The 18,432-nt window shown below is 46.8% G+C and overlaps 1 protein-coding gene across 3 annotated transcripts in view; it reads right to left on the bottom strand.

Moving 5' to 3' along the window:
- The window catches only part of AVIL (advillin), a 67,581-nt gene that overhangs the window by 23,827 nt on the left and 25,322 nt on the right, over nucleotides 1–18,432 (bottom strand). For all 3 annotated transcript variants that reach the window (XM_066584388.1, XM_066584387.1, XM_066584389.1), the window contains exons 2-3: nucleotides 4,905–4,997; nucleotides 99–173 (exon numbers count right to left, since the gene is read on the bottom strand). In XM_066584388.1, coding sequence (XP_066440485.1) covers nucleotides 99–173; nucleotides 4,905–4,970 — 141 coding nt within the window. In that variant the 5' untranslated portion in view covers nucleotides 4,971–4,997. The remainder of the gene's footprint in view (nucleotides 1–98; nucleotides 174–4,904; nucleotides 4,998–18,432) is intronic.

Raw genomic sequence — 18,432 nt, 5'->3', positions numbered from 1 at the left:
TCTTTACTTCCCTTACCTACTCAGCATATTGTGTAATGTGTCTCTGATGAAGGCACAACCCAAATGCTGAGGTTTATAGGTTTATTAGAGACACTTACGAAGAGCAGGAGGTAACAGTCTCCTTCATAAAAGTTTCCATGCATTTTCTGTGGCACCACCGCCAGATCCATTTTCTAAAGAAACAGAAGGAAAAATGGAATTAACTCAAAGGCTCAGTTTGGATCAGTCACATTTGTGCCCCTGCATTATTTATGGAACATTATACAAAACAAAGACTTTAGTGAAACATTTCTGCGCATTTGAGTGAAGCTAATATAGAAGACTACACTGTGTTACAATGTGATTCATCATCACTGATCCCTGAGGGAGGTGGCATACATAAAAGAGAGGGGGCCCCATAGCAGATATGAAAATGACACCCCGTTATTTAAGGGGTTCAAGGGAACCTGTCATGTCCCCACAGCACTATAAACTAAATTACGGTACTGTTAGGGGAGGAGACAGGGAGTCGAGTGTTGTATTTTGTATACTCACCTGCGATCTAGTGCTATTGCTCTCCATAGTTTGCGCGGCTCACAAAAATCGGACTAATTTCAAAGTCCTATGTGTGCTTCTCCATAGGAAAGCATGCAAAGGACTCTGAAAAGAGTCAGATTTTCCAGCGCTGGGCAGTATTCAGAGGGCAATAGCGCTGGATCGCAGGAGCGGGTGAGTATAAAAAAATACATCCCCTGGCTCCCTATCACCTTCCTGAACAGCACCATAACTTAGTTTATGGTGCTGTGGGGAGATAACAGGTTCCCTTTAAGTACTCATGCATGTCTATGCATATTACTGCTGGACTATATAAATATGTTCCTGCTAGAAACTTCAGAGACTGTGACTGTGTTTTTAACTCCAATTTAGCTGCTGTGGATTAAAAAGACCTGAGCTGTCCACTGATACGCTGAAAGACTAAGTATAGAAGACAGATCCTGTTCCTGGGCTCTGGTGTGACTTAACAGTTTTTACAGAGAGCAGAGAAGCTTGTGAGGAGTGAGCTGCCCCAGTGCTACTGGAGAGCTGGAGTTTTTCTATGCCAAAGACAGAGAGAGTGCAACTTGAATTCCTGGGGTAGTACTACCCAGCTGTTGCAGCGCAAGTGCCCGAGGGAGGTCTGCCAATCACCCAAGGAAACTGCTGAGCTGTCACTGGGAGAGACCACCATTGAAAGCAGATAGACCCACAGTCTTTATCTGTGTATTCAAGTTTTGGTAGTGTGTAATCATCAGTACCATCATCCATGCTCATCTCTAGTAAAATGAACTATATCGACTTCATTACTTTACAGCGTCCCCAAAGGTACTATGCAAATAATTTGGGATATTGCATATTTCAGTTAAAGGGGTTGTCCCGCGAAACAAAGTGGGTCTATACACTTCTGTATGGCCATATTAATGCACTTTGTAATGTACATTGTGCATTAATTATGAGCCATACAGAAGTTATCAAAAGTTATTCACTTACCTGTTCCGTTGCTAGCGTCCTCGTCTCCATGGTGCCCGTCTAATTTTCAGCGTCTAATGGCCAAATTAGACGCGCTTGCGCAGTCCGGGTCTTCTCCTTTTCTCAATGGGGCTCCGTGTAGCTCTGTGTAGCTCCGCCCCGTCACGTGCCGATTCCAGCCAATCAGGAGGCTGGAATCGGCAATGGACCACACAGAAGCCCTGCGGTCCACCGAGGGAGAAGATCCCGGCGGCCATCTTCAGCAGGTAAGTAAGAAGTCACCGGAGCGCGGGGATTCAGGTAAGCGCTGTGCGGTGTTCTTTTTTAACCCCTGCATCGGGGTTGTCTCGCGCCGAACGGGGGGGGGGGGGGGGAGGGGGTTTAAAAAAAAAAAAAAAACGTTTCGGCGCGGGACAACCCCTTTAACAGATTTAGTCATTTGGTTACCCAAAGTTCCTACAAGACTAAGCTACTTGAGAGAAGACTTTTATTTTCAAACAGCATCTGTTGAGCTATTTTCCCCCTGGCCAGGCTAAACCATTTATTGACTGTGATCATTCTGTATTGAATGCACAATATTAAGGACAACCTACTTATATGGTATGGACCAAGTTATAGCGTCAGTTGAACATTAGTGAACTGTTTGCACTGTATACAAATAATACTGTTGTATGTTATCGCCATATTGTTCTTTCCATAATTGAACTTTGCACATGCTTCTACATATATCTGCTCTAGATGTAGAATATAATCTCTAGACCAGTTTATGGATTGCATGTAAAGAATCTAGGCAAACAAATGACTGTCTTAGTGCCATTGCAATTTGATGATTTTATCCATGTTTATTCCTCCATTGCAATGTTTTAGCCCACTGTGCAACGTTTCGCAAGAATGGCTCCACAGTGAGCTGAAACATTGTAATGGGCGAATTAACATGGATTATCAAATTGAAGTGTTGAGGCTCTTCTTTTTAATACATTGAAGGATATGGTATCAATTCTTTTCATAACCAGTCATGCATGTAATATAATCACTCAGGGTGCAGCTGTCAAATTTCAAGGCATACAGCCTCTTTATCAGGTCTAGCGTAACTGATGAAGAAGCTCCATGCCTTGGAATAAATTGTATTTGAGACCAATACAACTGCATTCTTCAAAGAGGCATTGGATATGTTGATATTAAATATGCTTGATACTTTGTTCTTCACAACATTTGCCTTTCCCCAGTGAAATAAATATGTATATGGGGTGGACAAAAATATGAAAACACCGTACGAAATGTATGAGATTTTAATCATTAGCACTGAGGTGTTCTTTTAACCCCTGCTTGGCTGAAAGCTTTTCCAACAAATTTGTGTTTACTTCACCTCTTGCCCTGCTCTGGGTGGTTTTAGGAGCCAGCTTGTAAGAGCAGCTGAGTGGTTCAAACCCCTGACCAATGGAACCTTGTTGCTCGGGAAGATGTTTATTTCTGCCTGGCAACATCTGTGTCATATTACCTTCACTTAAGTTTCATGGGATTATATATCATATTTCAATAAGACATGTAGAGACCAATTTTAGGGCATGCATTTTGTACGGTGTTTCCATATTTTTGCCCACTCTACTATATGTTTGACCAAACGAACATGTTTTTTGGGAAATCAGCAGAGATAGTTATCCACTGAAACCAATCCAATGTATGTGGTTGCCTTACTTTCCCAGGATTGCTGAAAGACTCATTTGCATTTCTGCACCCATAGAGTGACTTGTTCACAAGGTTAGAGGATCTGTCCTCTGCCTTATATTTATCTCATATAGGGAAATGGGTGTGAGACGTTCTTTATGATGGATATTGTGTAAGATGGCAAGATATTTAACAAACAAATGTCCTAATTTGCAAAGTACAGTATTAGAAGTCCCCCAGGACTGTGTTATGGACAAGCAGGGCTTTGGCTGTTGTGTAAACACAGTAGTATTGGCACAGCGTCATCCCTCATTTGTTTCTCTGTACTATGAATTAAAATTTGGCACATGAGTATTTCCCAGAGAAGAAAACCCTGCCTCTGCTAAAAGACTGCATGAAAGCAAAACATTGCGCAAAGTGTCTATTCTGCTGTCTTGAAGATGTGTTGTAAGTGTAAAAATACAAAGCCAAGGCACCAAATGCTAGCAATCAGGGATCATCCTTCCCTTTCACTCCTTTGGGTGGCATAGAATAATGCCTAAAATGGTTGTTCCTTTTTTTTTAATAACCCTACAGCCAATGCCCAATTGTAATGTGTATATATTGCATGTCCTTCGACCTTCAGATGTACCAATTTAGATTAATGGGCACACATACTGGTTTTCTGTGGACTGTACCTAGTGAATTGGGTAGTCAATAGCTGTACACGTCCCTCGTTTATTAATTAAGAATCGCTATTAGCAGAGGTGTAACTTGAAGCTCCTGGGCCCCAATACAAAACCTGTAACAGGGCCCCCAACTATCATGCTTTATTCATAGTACTGGGCTCCCTATATGGAAAAGAGAGGCCTTATGGGCCCCCTAATGCTCCTGGGCCTGGGTGCAACCGCAGCCCCTATAGTTATGCCAGTGGCTATTAGGACACTGTATCATTTGAAAACTTTATAGTATATTACAAGAGGGGGCATTGATAGATTATACTGCACAAGGCACCAACCAGCCAAAAGTTAGCAACGTCCATAAACATTGTATTTACGCAAGCATGCCTGCTTTTTGACTGTCCTGTAGCAATGCCATGTCAGCTTACTGTGCCTTACTATGAACATACAATCACATTGTCTCACGTGGTATCTTTTCCTGATGGCAGGAGGGCATCATTTTGGCAAATACAATGCTTGTTCTTGCATTAAACCCAGCAATGTTGCTGTTCACACCTAATCTACCGACAGCTGACAAACAGCATGAGCAGCAGCAATGCACTTTGTGTAGTGCCGAACTGTAAGCCACCGCAATGGGCTAGTCTATGAGTACTTAAGGGTGAGGCTTATGTTTGAAAACACAACTCTCATGCCGAGTATGCCAGCTGAAATTGTAAAGAAGAGCCACCATTTCACTTTGCACTTCAAGCAGCGTATAGTCTAGAATTGCTCCTGATATCAAGACATTGGAGTGGTTTTACTAATCCTGTCTAATATTTACACAGTCTAAACTTATGACTCTTTTACATGGGCCAATTATTGGGCCGAGCGTTTCTCCAATAATTGGGCTGATGAATGAGCAAAACTCTTTCCTTGGCTGATTGGTGGTATATCTCCTTGTGTGAACAGGAAGATGTACAACTGGCCTATAGGGAAGAGCAATTTTATTACCAATCATTCGTCAACATAGTCTGATTCTCGGCCAGTGTTAAAAAAATGAAACGAACGAGTGGCTAAACACCTCATCAGTCTGTGTAATGTGATGTCCACACCTACCTCAATTCTCCATATCAAAAGCCCAGGGGTTTTGGTGACCACCTTAAAAGCCGCACTGAGTGACATGGTTCCTCTGTTGTGTTCTTCCGAGACCTGCAAAACATTATAGAACAACTCTGTAACAAAACAAAGACTTAATAGTATATTCACACGTAACAGATTGGTTGCAGCAATTTCTGTGACTGTGCCTTTCATCTACATGGGATTTGCAGAAATTCATGCATATAGAACAGACTGCCAATCACTTCAATGTCTGCAACAAATCTGCTGCATTTGAATTCACACTTAAAGAGAACCTGTCATCAGCTCTGAGCAGCATTAAACACCACTATGGATTTTGGAATGTCGTGGTTTTTAATGGATTAATAAGCAACCAGAGATGAAAATAGATGACACATTCTTAATACTCACCTATAGATTTGATTAGCAGTTGATTTACTAGTTTAGTTGTTAATAAGTTGAAAATTCTATTATACATCTATTTGCTAAACAAATGATTTCATGATAGAAAAGCCTAGAAAATATAATGTTGGAATGACATGAGTGACACAATTTGTGCCTAATTTTTTGGGGAAAAAAATGTTCATCTGGTTATAAAAATGCCCAGGTATGATCTGAATGATAAAACATAACCTAGAGCAGTGGTGGCGAACCTGCGGCACGCAGAGCCCTTCCTGCTGGCACGCGTCACCATCGACTGCTCACCACATTAGTGAATGCCTGAAGGGGCCGCGGCTCCCCTGCAGGCATTCACTCATCAGCGCGCTGCCATCAGCGCTGATCCCGCCGCACACTGTGACGTCAGTGTGCAGCTGGGATCCTCCTACTTGGTTCCGTGAGAGCAAGGGGAGGAGGCATCCGGCAGCATACTGACATCAGTGTGCACCAGCGATCAGGCAGAATAGGAGCGGCGCTTCCACGTCGATGCTGTGGAGGGGTAAGTATGTGGGTCTCTGGGGGGGGGGAGGCATTATTACTGCTGGGGGAACGCTGGGGGTGGGGGGAGGTGCATTATTACTGCTAGGGGGACCACTGGGGGTGGAGGGTGCATTATTACTGCTGGGGGGACCACTGGGGGGGTGCATTATTACTGCTGGGGGGACCGCTGGGGGGGAGGGGGACATTACTGATGGGGGACTGCTGGGGTGGGAGGGGCATTATTACTGCTGGGGGACCGCTGAGGGGGTATCACTATTATTACTGCTGGGGGGCTGCTGGGGGGTGTCACTATTATTACTGCTGGGGGGCCGCTGGGGGGTGGCACTATTATTACTGCTGGGGGGCTCTCTGGTGGGTGTCACTAATATTACTGCTGGAGGGCCGCTCTGGGGGGTGTCACTATTATTACTGCTGGGGGGTCACTATTATACTGGGGGGCGCTGTGGGATGTCACTATTATTGCTGGGGGGTCACTATTATACTGGGGGCCGCTGTGGGATGTCACTATTATTGCTGGGGGGTCACTATTATCACGCGGCGGGGAGGGTCACTATTACCACTGGGGTATGTTTACATGTGGCGGAAATGGGCAGGGTTGTTTCAAAATAGACAGCGTGCAGATTTTGACTGCTTTTTGGATGCGAAAATACTGCTAAATTTTCCACAGAAATTTCCACTGGGGACATTCTGCAGCATTTCCGCATCCAAAAAGCAGTTAAAATCTGCACCCTGTCTATTTTGAAGCGGCCCTGTCTTTTTTTAGAACGACGGGGGTAAAATCATACATCGTGATAAGCCCCGCCCCCTGACATGTTGGCACTTTGCAGTAAATAAGTGGGTTTTGGGTTGCAGTTTGGGCACTCGGTCTCTAAAAGGTTCGCCATCACTGTTCTAGAGAAACTATTTTCAAACTAGCAAGAGTCATCTAGTCATGGCACAACACAGAAGAGTCAGGCAGTCTGGTCCTTAAACATGCCCCTCAATGCTTGATTGATGTCGCCAGCCTGTGCTACATCATCTTCAGCTAGATCCTATGAGTTGGCCATACAACAGAACAGTGAATGCACAGTTAAGTGAGGTGTACTGTCCTCGGCTTCATTCATCACGGAGATAAAGTAGACACTATACCTCACTTCTGCTGTAGTCTCAGTGTATGCATTCAATTCTAGTGAATATGTGATGATATAAGCATTTAGATATAGACATTCCATGTGAGCATTGGACAGCGCTACCTGCTTCCAGTGCTGTATGCACTGACAGAGGCCCACAATCGGCTGATCAGTGGGGATCCTGGGGTTAGGTCTTCAATAGTAAAAGTCTCAGACAACCCCTTTTAAAGAACATTTAATAAAGCAGTTAAGTATCTGATCCCTCAGGCCCTGCACTAGTCATAACGCAGTGTATCTGTTTTACTTGGAGTATTTCTATAACATAAAAGAAGAACTATACTTCATTTACAAAAAAACAAGTTGTCCATGAGGTTTTCAAATAGTTTAATGTGGTCCATAAGGATCAACTGGGATCACCACATATTTTGGTTATTTCAGTCTTAGTCACTTTATGACCTTTAGATGCAATAAAACCATCAGTTGTGGTACTTGTCTTTTGTAGATAGAAAATATGATTTAAAATGTATGTTTCACCTGTGTGGGTGTAAGGGGTTACCCTAAAGGGTTAAATGGTGATCTTAGACTGTGAATTGTGTCAAATTTACAGCGTGCATCAAAATTGGTACCAAATTTCAGCAATATGGAACGGAGCATGCTCTGTGGGAACATTCGAGAGAAGTGACGTCATCACTATATAAAGTGTTGGAGCTGCGTCACAGCAGGGAGAGCGCAGCAAAGGGACTGCGACATGGACGTGCAGTGGATGCTAGGTGCCAAAGCCTGCAAGAGAGAGTGCAGAGACTGCTGAAAGGAGCAGCAGGAGCTGCTCTGGAAAACATTGATGACTACTAGCTGGGGCTTGGAGCTGTGGATAAACAGCTGCAGAAGGGCCATTATCTATAAAGGAGCTGCTATGCGGGGTTCGAATAACTGCTAGAGAAAGCAGCCAGTGCTGAGACTGCAACTACAGGAGGAGGACATCTGCACAATCCCCCAGTATTTCTTGCGGAAGCCCACAGAGGAATCCGACCCTGCCCATGGCCGAGGACACTGCTTACCTGTCCGGGTCTTCTATTTTCTTCACTGCAGGTGTGTGCAGAAGCGCTAGCTGGCGCGCCGCCACACATGTGCAATGAAGTTTTTTGTTTTTTTTTAAACTCCTGCTTTCCCACAGAATCCGCGGCCCATCCGCAGTTCAATTGCTGATAGGCTGCGGATCGGACGGCTTTCATTGACTGAAATGGAGCATTCTGCGATTAGTTTTCTGGACCAAAATGTCCGCAAAACAAATCCACATGCTTTAATCCATGTGCGGACGCCCATGCTTCCCTATGTGTTGGGAGCAAGAGGTCCATGGCTCCCTAAAAAGTGGATTGCAGGACTTATCATTCCTCTCCCTGCATGGGATCTACTTAAGAGTGCTGCTGGATTACATTGTTGGATTCCATGCTTCCCTATGGGCGGCTTCATTTGCGGCTCTTCCACGTAGCTGACCCGCACGGATTCCGCAAATCACATCCGCCCGTGGACATTGGGACAAAACCCAAGATTTGTTACACTGTGTCAATGTTTGTGTTACAATATTGTGATTATGCCATACAAAGTGTGAAAATATTATTTTTCTGTGCGCCAATAGCAATATACCTAAATCTTAGTTTAGCCATAGTTAGTATCGTCTAAGGATATCAGAAAAGATGATTTGTTTCCTTGACATCATATTATTGTTATTTTACAGCTATTTGTTCTAAAATAAAAATTGTATATTTTTTGTAACTTTGTCTACTGCATCATATCCTGGAACCTGCGTTCCACAGGCAAAAACGGCACAGCCATGGCAGTCTTCAGTACCAATGTATAGTCTTGCCATGTTGTTTTTACTGCGTGGCTCAATACTTTTGAACTGGATAAATACACAAATATTTGTGTATATGCGGTACAATCTGTGTTTCTTCAGATATTTTGTTATAACAGCCGGGGGAACCCAAGTATTTTCTGTAACCTCATTTATTTTTGTTAGCCAGTAAAAGCTATCATATTAGAGATGAGCGAGCACCAAAATGCTCGGGTGCTCGTTACTCGAGATGAACTTTTCACGATGCTCGAGGTTTCGTTTCAAGTAACGAACCCCATTGAAGTCAATGGGCGACTCGAGCATTTTTGTATATCGCCGATGCTCGCTAAGGTTTCCATTTGTGAAAATCTGGGCAATTCAAGAAAGTGATGGGAACGACACAGAAACGGATAGGGCAGGCGAGGGGCTACATGTTGGGCTGCATCTCAAGTTCCCAGGTCCCACTATTAAGCCACAATAGCGGCAAGAGTGCCCCCCCCCCCTCCCAACAACTTGTACTTCTGAAAAGCCCTCATTAGCAATGCATACCTTAGCTAAGCACCACACTACCTCCAACAAAGCACAATCACTGCCTGCATGACACTCCGCTGCCACTTCTCCTGGGTTACATGCTGCCCCCCCCCCCCCCGCACGACCCAGTGTCCACAGCACACACCAAAGTGTCCCTGCGCAGCCTTCAGCTGCCCTCATGCCACGCCACCCTCATGTCTATTTATAAGTGCGTCTGCCATGAGGAGGAACTGCAGGCACACACTGCAGAGGGTTGGCACGGCTAGGCAGCGACCCTCTTTAAAAGGGGCGGGGCGATAGCCCACAATGCCGTACAGAAGCAATGAGAAATATAATCCTGTGCCACCGCCATCAGGAGCTGCACACGTGGGCATAGCAATGGGGAACCTATGTGCCACACACTATTCATTCTGTCAAGGTGTCTGCATGCCCCAGTCAGACTGCGTTTTTTTATAAATAGTCACAGGCAGGTACAACTCCGCAATGGGAATTCCGTGTGCACCCACAGCATGGGTGGCTCCCTGAAACCCACCCGCTGTACATAAATGTATCCCATTGCATTGCCCAGGACAGCAGAGCTAACGTCAGATTAAATGCAGGTGGGCTTCGGCCCAAACTGCATGCCCCAGTCAGGCTCGAGTTTTTTATAAGTATACACAGGCACATACATCTCCCTAATGGGAAGTCCATGTGGACCGACAGCATGGGTGGGTCCCAGGAAGCCACTGGCGGTACATAAATATATCCCATTGCAGTGCCCAGCACAGCTGATGTAACGTCAGCTTTAATGCAGGTGGACAAAAAATTAATTGGATTACACTGTAGGCGAGGGCCCAAAAAAATTGGTGTACCAACAGTACTAATGTACCTCAGAAAAATTGCCCATGCCCAACCAAGAGGGCAGGTGAAACCCATTAATCGCTTTGGTTAATGTGGCTTAATTTGTAACTAGGCCTGGAGGCAGCCCAGTTAAAATAAAAATTGGTTCAGGTGCAAGTTTCAACGCTTTAATGAGCATTGAAACGTATAAAAATTGTTTACAAAAATTATATGACTGAGCCTTGTGGGCCTAAGAAAAATTGCCCGTTCGGCGTGATTACGTCAGGTTTCAGGAGGAGGAGCAGGAGGAGGAGGATGAATAGAATACACAGATTGATGAAGCAAAAAGGTCCCCGTTTTTAAAGGTGATAGAGAACGATGCTTCCATCCGCGGGTGCAGCCTACGTATTGCTTAGGTATCGCTGCTGTCCGCTGGTGGAGAAGAGAAGTCTGGGGAAATCCAGCCTTTGTTCATCTTGATGAGTGTTAGCCTGTCGGCACTCTCGGTTGACAGGCGGGTACGCTTATCCGTGATGATTCCCCCAGCCATACTAAACACCCTCTCTGACAAGACGCTAGCCGCAGGACAAGCAAGCACCTCCAGGGCATACAGCGCGAGTTCAGGCCACGTGTCCAGCTTCGACACCCAGTAGTTGTAGGGGGCAGAGGCATCACCGAGGACGGTTGTGCGATCGGCTACGTACTCCCTCACCATCCTTTTACAGTGCTCCCGCCAACTCAGCCTTGACTGGGGAGCGGTGACACAGTCTTGCTGGGGAGCCATAAAGCTGGCAAAGGCCTTGGAGAATGTTCCCCTGCCTGCGCTGTACATGCTGCCTGATCTCTGCGCCTCCCCTGCTACCTGGCCCTCGGAACTGCACCTTCTGCCACTAGCGCTGTCGGATGGGAATGTTACCATCAGTTTGTCCGCCAGGGTCCTGTGGTATAGCATCACTCTCGAACCCCTTTCCTCTTCGGGTATAAGAGTGGAAAGGTTCTCCTTATACCGTGAGTCGAGCAGTGTGTACACCCAGTAATCCGTAGTGGCCAGAATGCGTGTAACGCGAGGGTCTCGAGAAAGGCATCCTAACATGAAGTCAGCCATGTGTGCCAGGGTACCTGTACGCAACACATGGCTGTCCTTACTAGGAAGATCACTTTCAGGATCCTCCTCCTCCCCAGGCCATACACGCTGAAAGGATGACAGGCAAGCAGCATAGGTACCCTCAGCAGTGGGCCAAGCTGTCTCTTCCCCCTCCTCCTCATGCTCCTCCCCCTCCTCCTCAACACGCTGAGATATAGACATGAGGGTGCTCTGACTATCCAGTGACATACTGTCTTCCGCCGCCTCCGTTTCCGAGTGCAAAGCATCTGCCTTTATGCTTTGCAGGGAACTTCTCAAGAGGCATAGCAGAGGAATGGTGACGCTAATGATTGCAGCATCCCCGCTCACCATCTGGGTAGACTCCTCAAAGTTTCCAAGGACCTGGCAGATGGCTGCCAACCAGGCCCACTCTTCTGTAAAGAATTGAGGAGGCTGACTTACACTACGCCGCCCAAGTTGGAGTTGGTATTCCACTATAGCTCTACGCTGCTCATAGAGTCTGGCCAACATGTGGAGCGTAGAGTTCCACCGTGTGGGCACGTCGCACAGCAGTCGGTGCACTGGCAGATTAAACCGATGTTGCAGGGTCCGCAGGGTGGCAGCGTCCGTCTTGGACTTGCGGAAATGTACGCTGACCCGGCGCACCTTTCCGAGCAGGTATGACAAGTGTGGGTAGCTTTTCAGAAAGCGCTGAACCACCAAATTAAAGACATGGGCCAGGCATGGCATGTGCGTGAGGCTGCCGAGCTGCAGAGCCGCCACCAAGTTACGGCCGTTGTCACGACCATGCCCGGTTGGAGGCTCAGCGGCGAAAGCCAGCGGTCGGTCTGCTCTATCAGACCCTGCAGCAGTTCGTGGGTCGTGTGACTCTTCTCTCCTAAGCTGAGTAGTTTCAGCACGGCCTGCTGACGCTTGCCCACCGCTGTGCTGCCACGCCGCGCGACACCGACTGCTGGTGACGTGCTGCTGCTGCTGACACATCTTGATTGCGAGACAGAGGTTGCATTGGAGGAGGAGGAGGGTGGTTTAGTGGAGGAAGCATACACCGCCGCAGATACCAGCACCGAGCTGGGGCACGCAATTCGGGGGGTGGGTAGGACGTGAGCGGTCCCTGGCTCTGACTCTGTCCCAGCCTCCACTAAATTCACCCAATGTGCCGTCAGGGAGATATAGTGGCCCTGCCCGCCTGTGCTTGTCCACGTGTCCGTTGTTAAGTGGACCTTGGCAGTAACCGCGTTGGTGAGGGCGTGTACAATGTTGCGGGAGACGTGGTCGTGCAGGGCTGGGACGGCACATCGGGAAAAGTAGTGGCGACTGTGAACCGAGTAGCGCGGGGCCGCCGCCGCCATCATGCTTTTGAAAGCCTCCGTTTCCACAAGCCTATACGGCAGCATCTCCAGGCTGATCAATTTGGCTATGTGCACGTTTAACGCTTGAGCGTGCAGGTGCGTGGCGGCGTGCTTGCGCTCAAACAGTTGCGCTAGCGACGTCTGGACGCTGCGCTGAGAGACATTGCTGGATGGGGCCGAGGACAGCGGAGGTGAGGGTGTGGGTGCAGGCCGGTAGGCACTCGTGCCTGTGTCCTCAGAGGGGGGTTGGATCTCAGTGGCAGGTTGGGGCACAGGGGGAGGGGCAGTGGTGCAAACCGGACGCGGTGAACGGCCTTCATCCCACCTTGTGGGGTGCTTGGCCATCATATGCCTGCGCATGCTGGTGGTGGTGGCTCCCCAGCTGATCTTGGCGCGACAAAGGTTGCACACCACTGTTCGTTGGTCGTCAGGCGTCTCTGTGAAATACTGCCACACCTTAGAGCACCTTGGCCTCTGCAGGGTGGCATGGCGCGAGGGGACGCTTTGGGAAACAGTTGGTGGATTATTCGGTCTGGCCCTGCCTCTACCCCTGGCCACCGCACTGGCTCGGCCTGTGCCCACACCCTGACTTGGGCCTCCGCGTCCTCGTCCGCGTCCACGTCCTCTAGGCCTACCCCTACCCCTCAGCATGCTGTATTACCAGTAGTGCAGAAACAGAACGCTGTAATTAAATGTGCCGCTTATTGGCCTGTGGTTGGAGGCTGACTTAGCTTACGGAACGCACAGCAGAGCCAGGAAAGAATTTTGCGCAAGCCTGCTGTAACACTTAGCTGGCTGCGTATGAATTAGGACAACTACCCCCAGCAGAGACCCAGTACACTGAGGACGGTCACAGGCAGCCCAAATAGATATTTTTTTCCCAAATGTTTTTGGAAAGGCCCACTGCCTATATACACTAAATATGTCTTCTGTCCCTGCCTCACCACTATTGGCCCTGCACTATGTAAAATTACTGCAGACTGTTTCACTGTGGACAGGAATACAGCGGTGATGTAACAGGCAACTCAGAGCCAGGAAAGAATTTTGCGCAAGCCTGCTGTAACACTTAGCTGGCTGCGTATGAATTAGGACAACTACCCCCAGCAGAGACCCAGTACACTGAGGACGGTCACAGGCAGCCCAAATAGATTTTTTTTCCCAAATGTTTTTGGAAAGGCCCACTGCCTATATACACTAAATATGTCTTCTGTCCCTGCCTCACCACCACTACTGGCCCTGGACAATGTAAAATTACTGCAGGGCGCAATGCTCTGCACGGCCGATATACAAAAAAAAAAAAATGTGCAACACTGCAAAAAGCAGCCTCAACACTACTGCACACGGTTAGATGTGGCCCTAAGAAGGACCGTTGGGGTTCTTGAAGCCTAAAATCACTCCTAACGCTCTCCCTATAGCAGCTCCGGCACCAGCAGCACTTTCCCTGATCTCTGTCAGAATGTATCTGTGGCGAGCCGCGGGAGGGGCCGATTTTTATACTCGGGTGACACCTGATCTCCCCAGCCACTCACTGCAGGGGGGTGGTATAGGGCTTGAACGTCGCAGGGGGAAGTTGTAATGCCTTCCCTGTCTTTCTATTGGCCAGAAAAGCGCGCTAACGTCTCACAGATGAAAGTGAAAGTAACTCGAACATCGCGTGGTACTCGTCACGAGTAACGAGCATCTCGAACACGCTAATACTCGAACGAGCATCAAGCTCGGACGAGTACGTTCGCTCATCTCTATATCATATCTACAAGATTACTTGGTTTCTCTTAATGGCAGCAATAACATTTTATTCTACTGCTAAACAAGGAAATGTTTTACTTTTTACTCAAATACTGATACAAAATAACTAAAAAAACACAACTATCTAAGATTTATATGTTTGTTTGTTTTTTAAAATCACAGCATCTTCTCGCTGAGTCTTTTTCACACAATATTCCACTCATCAACCCCTAATAATCACAAAAAAAACCACTTTATTAGTTTTGCAGCACAAATTACAGTATAAAGGCTCACATACAGGCTTATACAGCATTTATCTTACATTATAAAGGGGGAATTTGAGTACCTATAGTAGATTAGCAGTCATGCTTTGCATTATATTTCTGCTCACTGGATGTCTTGTTTCTGTAGATAAATGTCTGGGCAGTTTGACCACATCCTAATCATTCTAACAAGACTGGGACCGATAGGATGTATTCAGACCCCGTAGCTAGCATGCAATAAAAAAACAAATTAAAAAAACATGCATTTTTACTGCAACTTTGATGCAGCTGCAGTTTTTACTGAAAACAACAGTAAATTGCAATACCAATGCTTGCATTATTAGGCGTCTTTCACACGGGGCAACACAATATCGCCGCGAGAAAATTGCAGCAATATTGCATCGGCCTGAAATATAAGCCCTACCCTGAAAATTAGCCCTAGCTGCAGAAAAAAAAGAATACATCACCTTAGAAGAGCTGTCCAGCTCTGCTGCTTCTTCTTTCCAGTCCCCAGTACTGGTCTTCAGCATCTCTTCTGGCCAGGGATTGGAAAATCCCCGCCTCCAGGAAGCGCTGCCTCTGATTGGCTGAGTGCTCTGACGCTCAGCCAATTGGAGCCAACGCTCGATGAACCAATTCCAGCCATTCATTGGCTGTGATTTATTCATCGAGCGCTGGCTCTGATTGGCTGAGGCGAGGCCCTCAGCCACTCAGAGCAGCGCCTCCTGGAGGCAGAGGAGATGCTGATGACAACTGCTAGGGATCGGGGAGAAGATGGGCCGGAGCTGACAGCGTTTCTAAGGTGATGTATATGGTTTTTTTTCTGCAGCTAGGGCTTAGTTTAGGGCTTTGACAGTAGAATTTCCTACTATCAAACTTGCACCACACCGCGTGAAAACCTTTTTTTCATACGATGTGATGCAACAGAGAGGAAGGCTCCATAGGAAAACATGGGCTACAAAACCCGCAAGGTTTTTGACTCCCAATATCACATGCTACAAGACATTGCAAATGTGAAGGCACCCATAGGAAAGCATGGGCTTCACATACATGCGATTCGTAGCATTGTCACAACGCGAGAAAATCGTGCGACCTTGTTGCCCGTGTGATTGAGGCCTTAGGGCTCATTCAGACGAGTGCTATGAGCACACACTATAGCCACGGCTATACCGCTCTAAAGATCTCGTGAACGGGTGTATTGCAGCTACTTGAATTAGCTTATTCACATGATCCAAGGTGCGTGGTGCGTGCTTTCTAGCTCCCATAGGAGTCTATGGGAAGCACGCACCTAAGATAGGACAGGTCTTATCTCTGTGCACACCATGGAGCTGACATGCAAGTTGCATTACCATGTTCTATCTTTGTTAGGTGCGCAAATTTAGTGCTCCTAACATTCTTTCATGTGAACTCTTTTATAGGAACCCATTAGTTCCTATCGAAGTGCGTTCTGTGTGCGCCCCTAATACTCACGGACAGCGCTCATGTGAATGAAGCCTTAAGATGTGTTTTAGGTCTTTTTTACAGAATTCTAGCTGATTATACCCTAAGGTCGTTTTCCCAAGCCCAAAAAAATCGAGCGAGATTTGTGCGTTGCAAGACACACAAATCTCACACCAATATGAACCCCATTATTTTGAATGGGGTCATACACATCGTGGCATGTCCTATCCATGGACTAGCCATCGCATCGCGCATTGTTTTCAATGGGACCGGAAGCAACATTGCACCATGCAAACAATGCAGCCGTGGAGGAGGATTGAAACTTCTCCAAAGTGATGTGAGGTGGGGAAATCGCATGGTGGCAAGCGTGATATTGGACTCGCCCGTGTGTAGTTAGCTTAAGGCTGCAGCCTCTTCAATCAGGTTATTATCCGGAATCCCAAATGGCAGACCCTGCTGATCAACTATAGATGCCCTATCCTGGGGACATCTAACCAGGTAGGGGGTTGTGGGCCAGGATGTGGGTGTGTGGTCCTTTTCAGAAGACTCTTGCGAGTGCCTTCAACTCAACTCAGTGCTTGAACTTAATGCAAACGCGATCACTTGCTGAGGCAACGGGGTGAAGAAGGCTGTAAACCAGGACCAGCTTAGGCCACAGTATAAACACATTGCGGTAGTGTACTTGTCTAACAAGACCTTCAGAAAGCATTGGAGGCAGCCTTCTCTCAGCCTCGACTGACGACATCTGAACTCCCATAGGGAGACATACACTGCCCCACCTCATGTGACACACTCCGCGGACTCGTAACCCTGCCCTATCAATCAGCTGACACAATTAAAGGGGTTGTCCAGGGTTCGAAAAAACATACTGTAGATTTTCTGCTGGGAAAATCCAAATGATAAATCCGCATTTTATGCACCTCCTGTACCTTTAAATATAGATAGCCACATAAAAAATAAAAATAACATGAAAAATCAATTCATACAAACCTGACCATACATTCCCTTAAAACATTCCTACAGAAATTAATCTGAGGGCTCTGAAAATCTGAGATGATATAAAGATGTGATTATGAGGGGGATCATTCTTCTGGACATCAGTAATTCCAGTAAAGAAGCTTACAGCTAACTCCCTGTAGATGCAATAAATTGATTTCAAGACATTTAACCCCTTAATAACAGCTAATACGCTTTTTACTGACCTCACTAATGGTCTTTAATCCTGCACATACATCTTTTTAAGACGGTGGCTTGGCTGGCAATTGACAGCCAGGCTCCTGCTCTAACAGCCAGTAGCAGAGAAAGCTCAGATCTTAGCAGTTAAACCCCTTATATGCCACAATTAATAGCAACTGCAGCATGTAAGTAGATGACAAGGCGAGGGGATGTGATTTCAAGGTACCAATGGGTCCCATGGCTGCTATATAACTCAGCCTATTAGACCCTGCCTCCCACAGAGTCTAATAGGGTGCTGTCATAGGCTCTGTAGAATGCACTACGTAAGTAATGCAGTGTACTATCCAAATGATCGAACAATCACATCTCCAAGCCTCCTTCAGGGACTAAAAAAATAACATCGAAAAAGGTCAATATAGTTTAAAGGGGTTGTCCCGCGCCGAAACGGGTTTTTTATTTTTTCAAAACCCCCCCCCCCGTTCGCCGCGAGACAACCCCGATGCAGGGGTTAAAAAAGAACACCGGAGAGCGCTTACCTGAATCCCCGCGCTCCGGTGACTTCTTACTTACCTGATGAAGATGGCCGCGGGGATCTTCTCACTCAGTGGACCGCAGGGCTTCTGTGCGGTCCATTGCCGATTCCAGCCTCCTGATTGGCTGGAATCGGCACGTGACGGGGCGGAGCTACACGGAGTCGGCATCCAGCACAAGCAGCCCCATTGAAAAAAGAAGAAGACCGGGACTGCGCAAGCGCGGCTAATTTGGCCATTAGACGGCGAAAATTAGTCGGCTCCATGGAAACGAGGACGCTAGCAACGGAGCAGGTAAGTAAAAAACTTTTTATAACTTCTGTATAGCTCATAATTAATGCACAATGTACATTACAAAGTGCATTAATATGGCCATACAGAAGTGTATACCCCCACTTGCTGCCGCGGGACAACCCCTTTAAGTTAAAGAAAAAAAAAATCAAGTTAAAAAGAAGAAAAAACCCATTACACACAATACCCATTTTAAATGGATAAAATACCAAAAAAATGCATAAGAAAGCAAATATATAAGAGGTATTACCACTAGAGATGAGCGAGCACCCAAATGCTCGGGTCCGCGTTATTCGAGTCGAGCTTTTCGTAAAATTCGAGCGCTCTACTCGAGTAACGAACACCATTGACTACAATGGGAGACTCGAGCATTTTTGTATGTGGGACGCCGGGTGCCGAGCTTTTTTTTTTCTTGGTTTG

This window comes from Eleutherodactylus coqui, chromosome 1, assembly GCF_035609145.1.
Source record: "Eleutherodactylus coqui strain aEleCoq1 chromosome 1, aEleCoq1.hap1, whole genome shotgun sequence".
NCBI lineage: Eukaryota > Metazoa > Chordata > Amphibia > Anura > Eleutherodactylidae > Eleutherodactylus > Eleutherodactylus coqui.
This window is presented reverse-complemented; position numbering and strand designations above follow the sequence as displayed.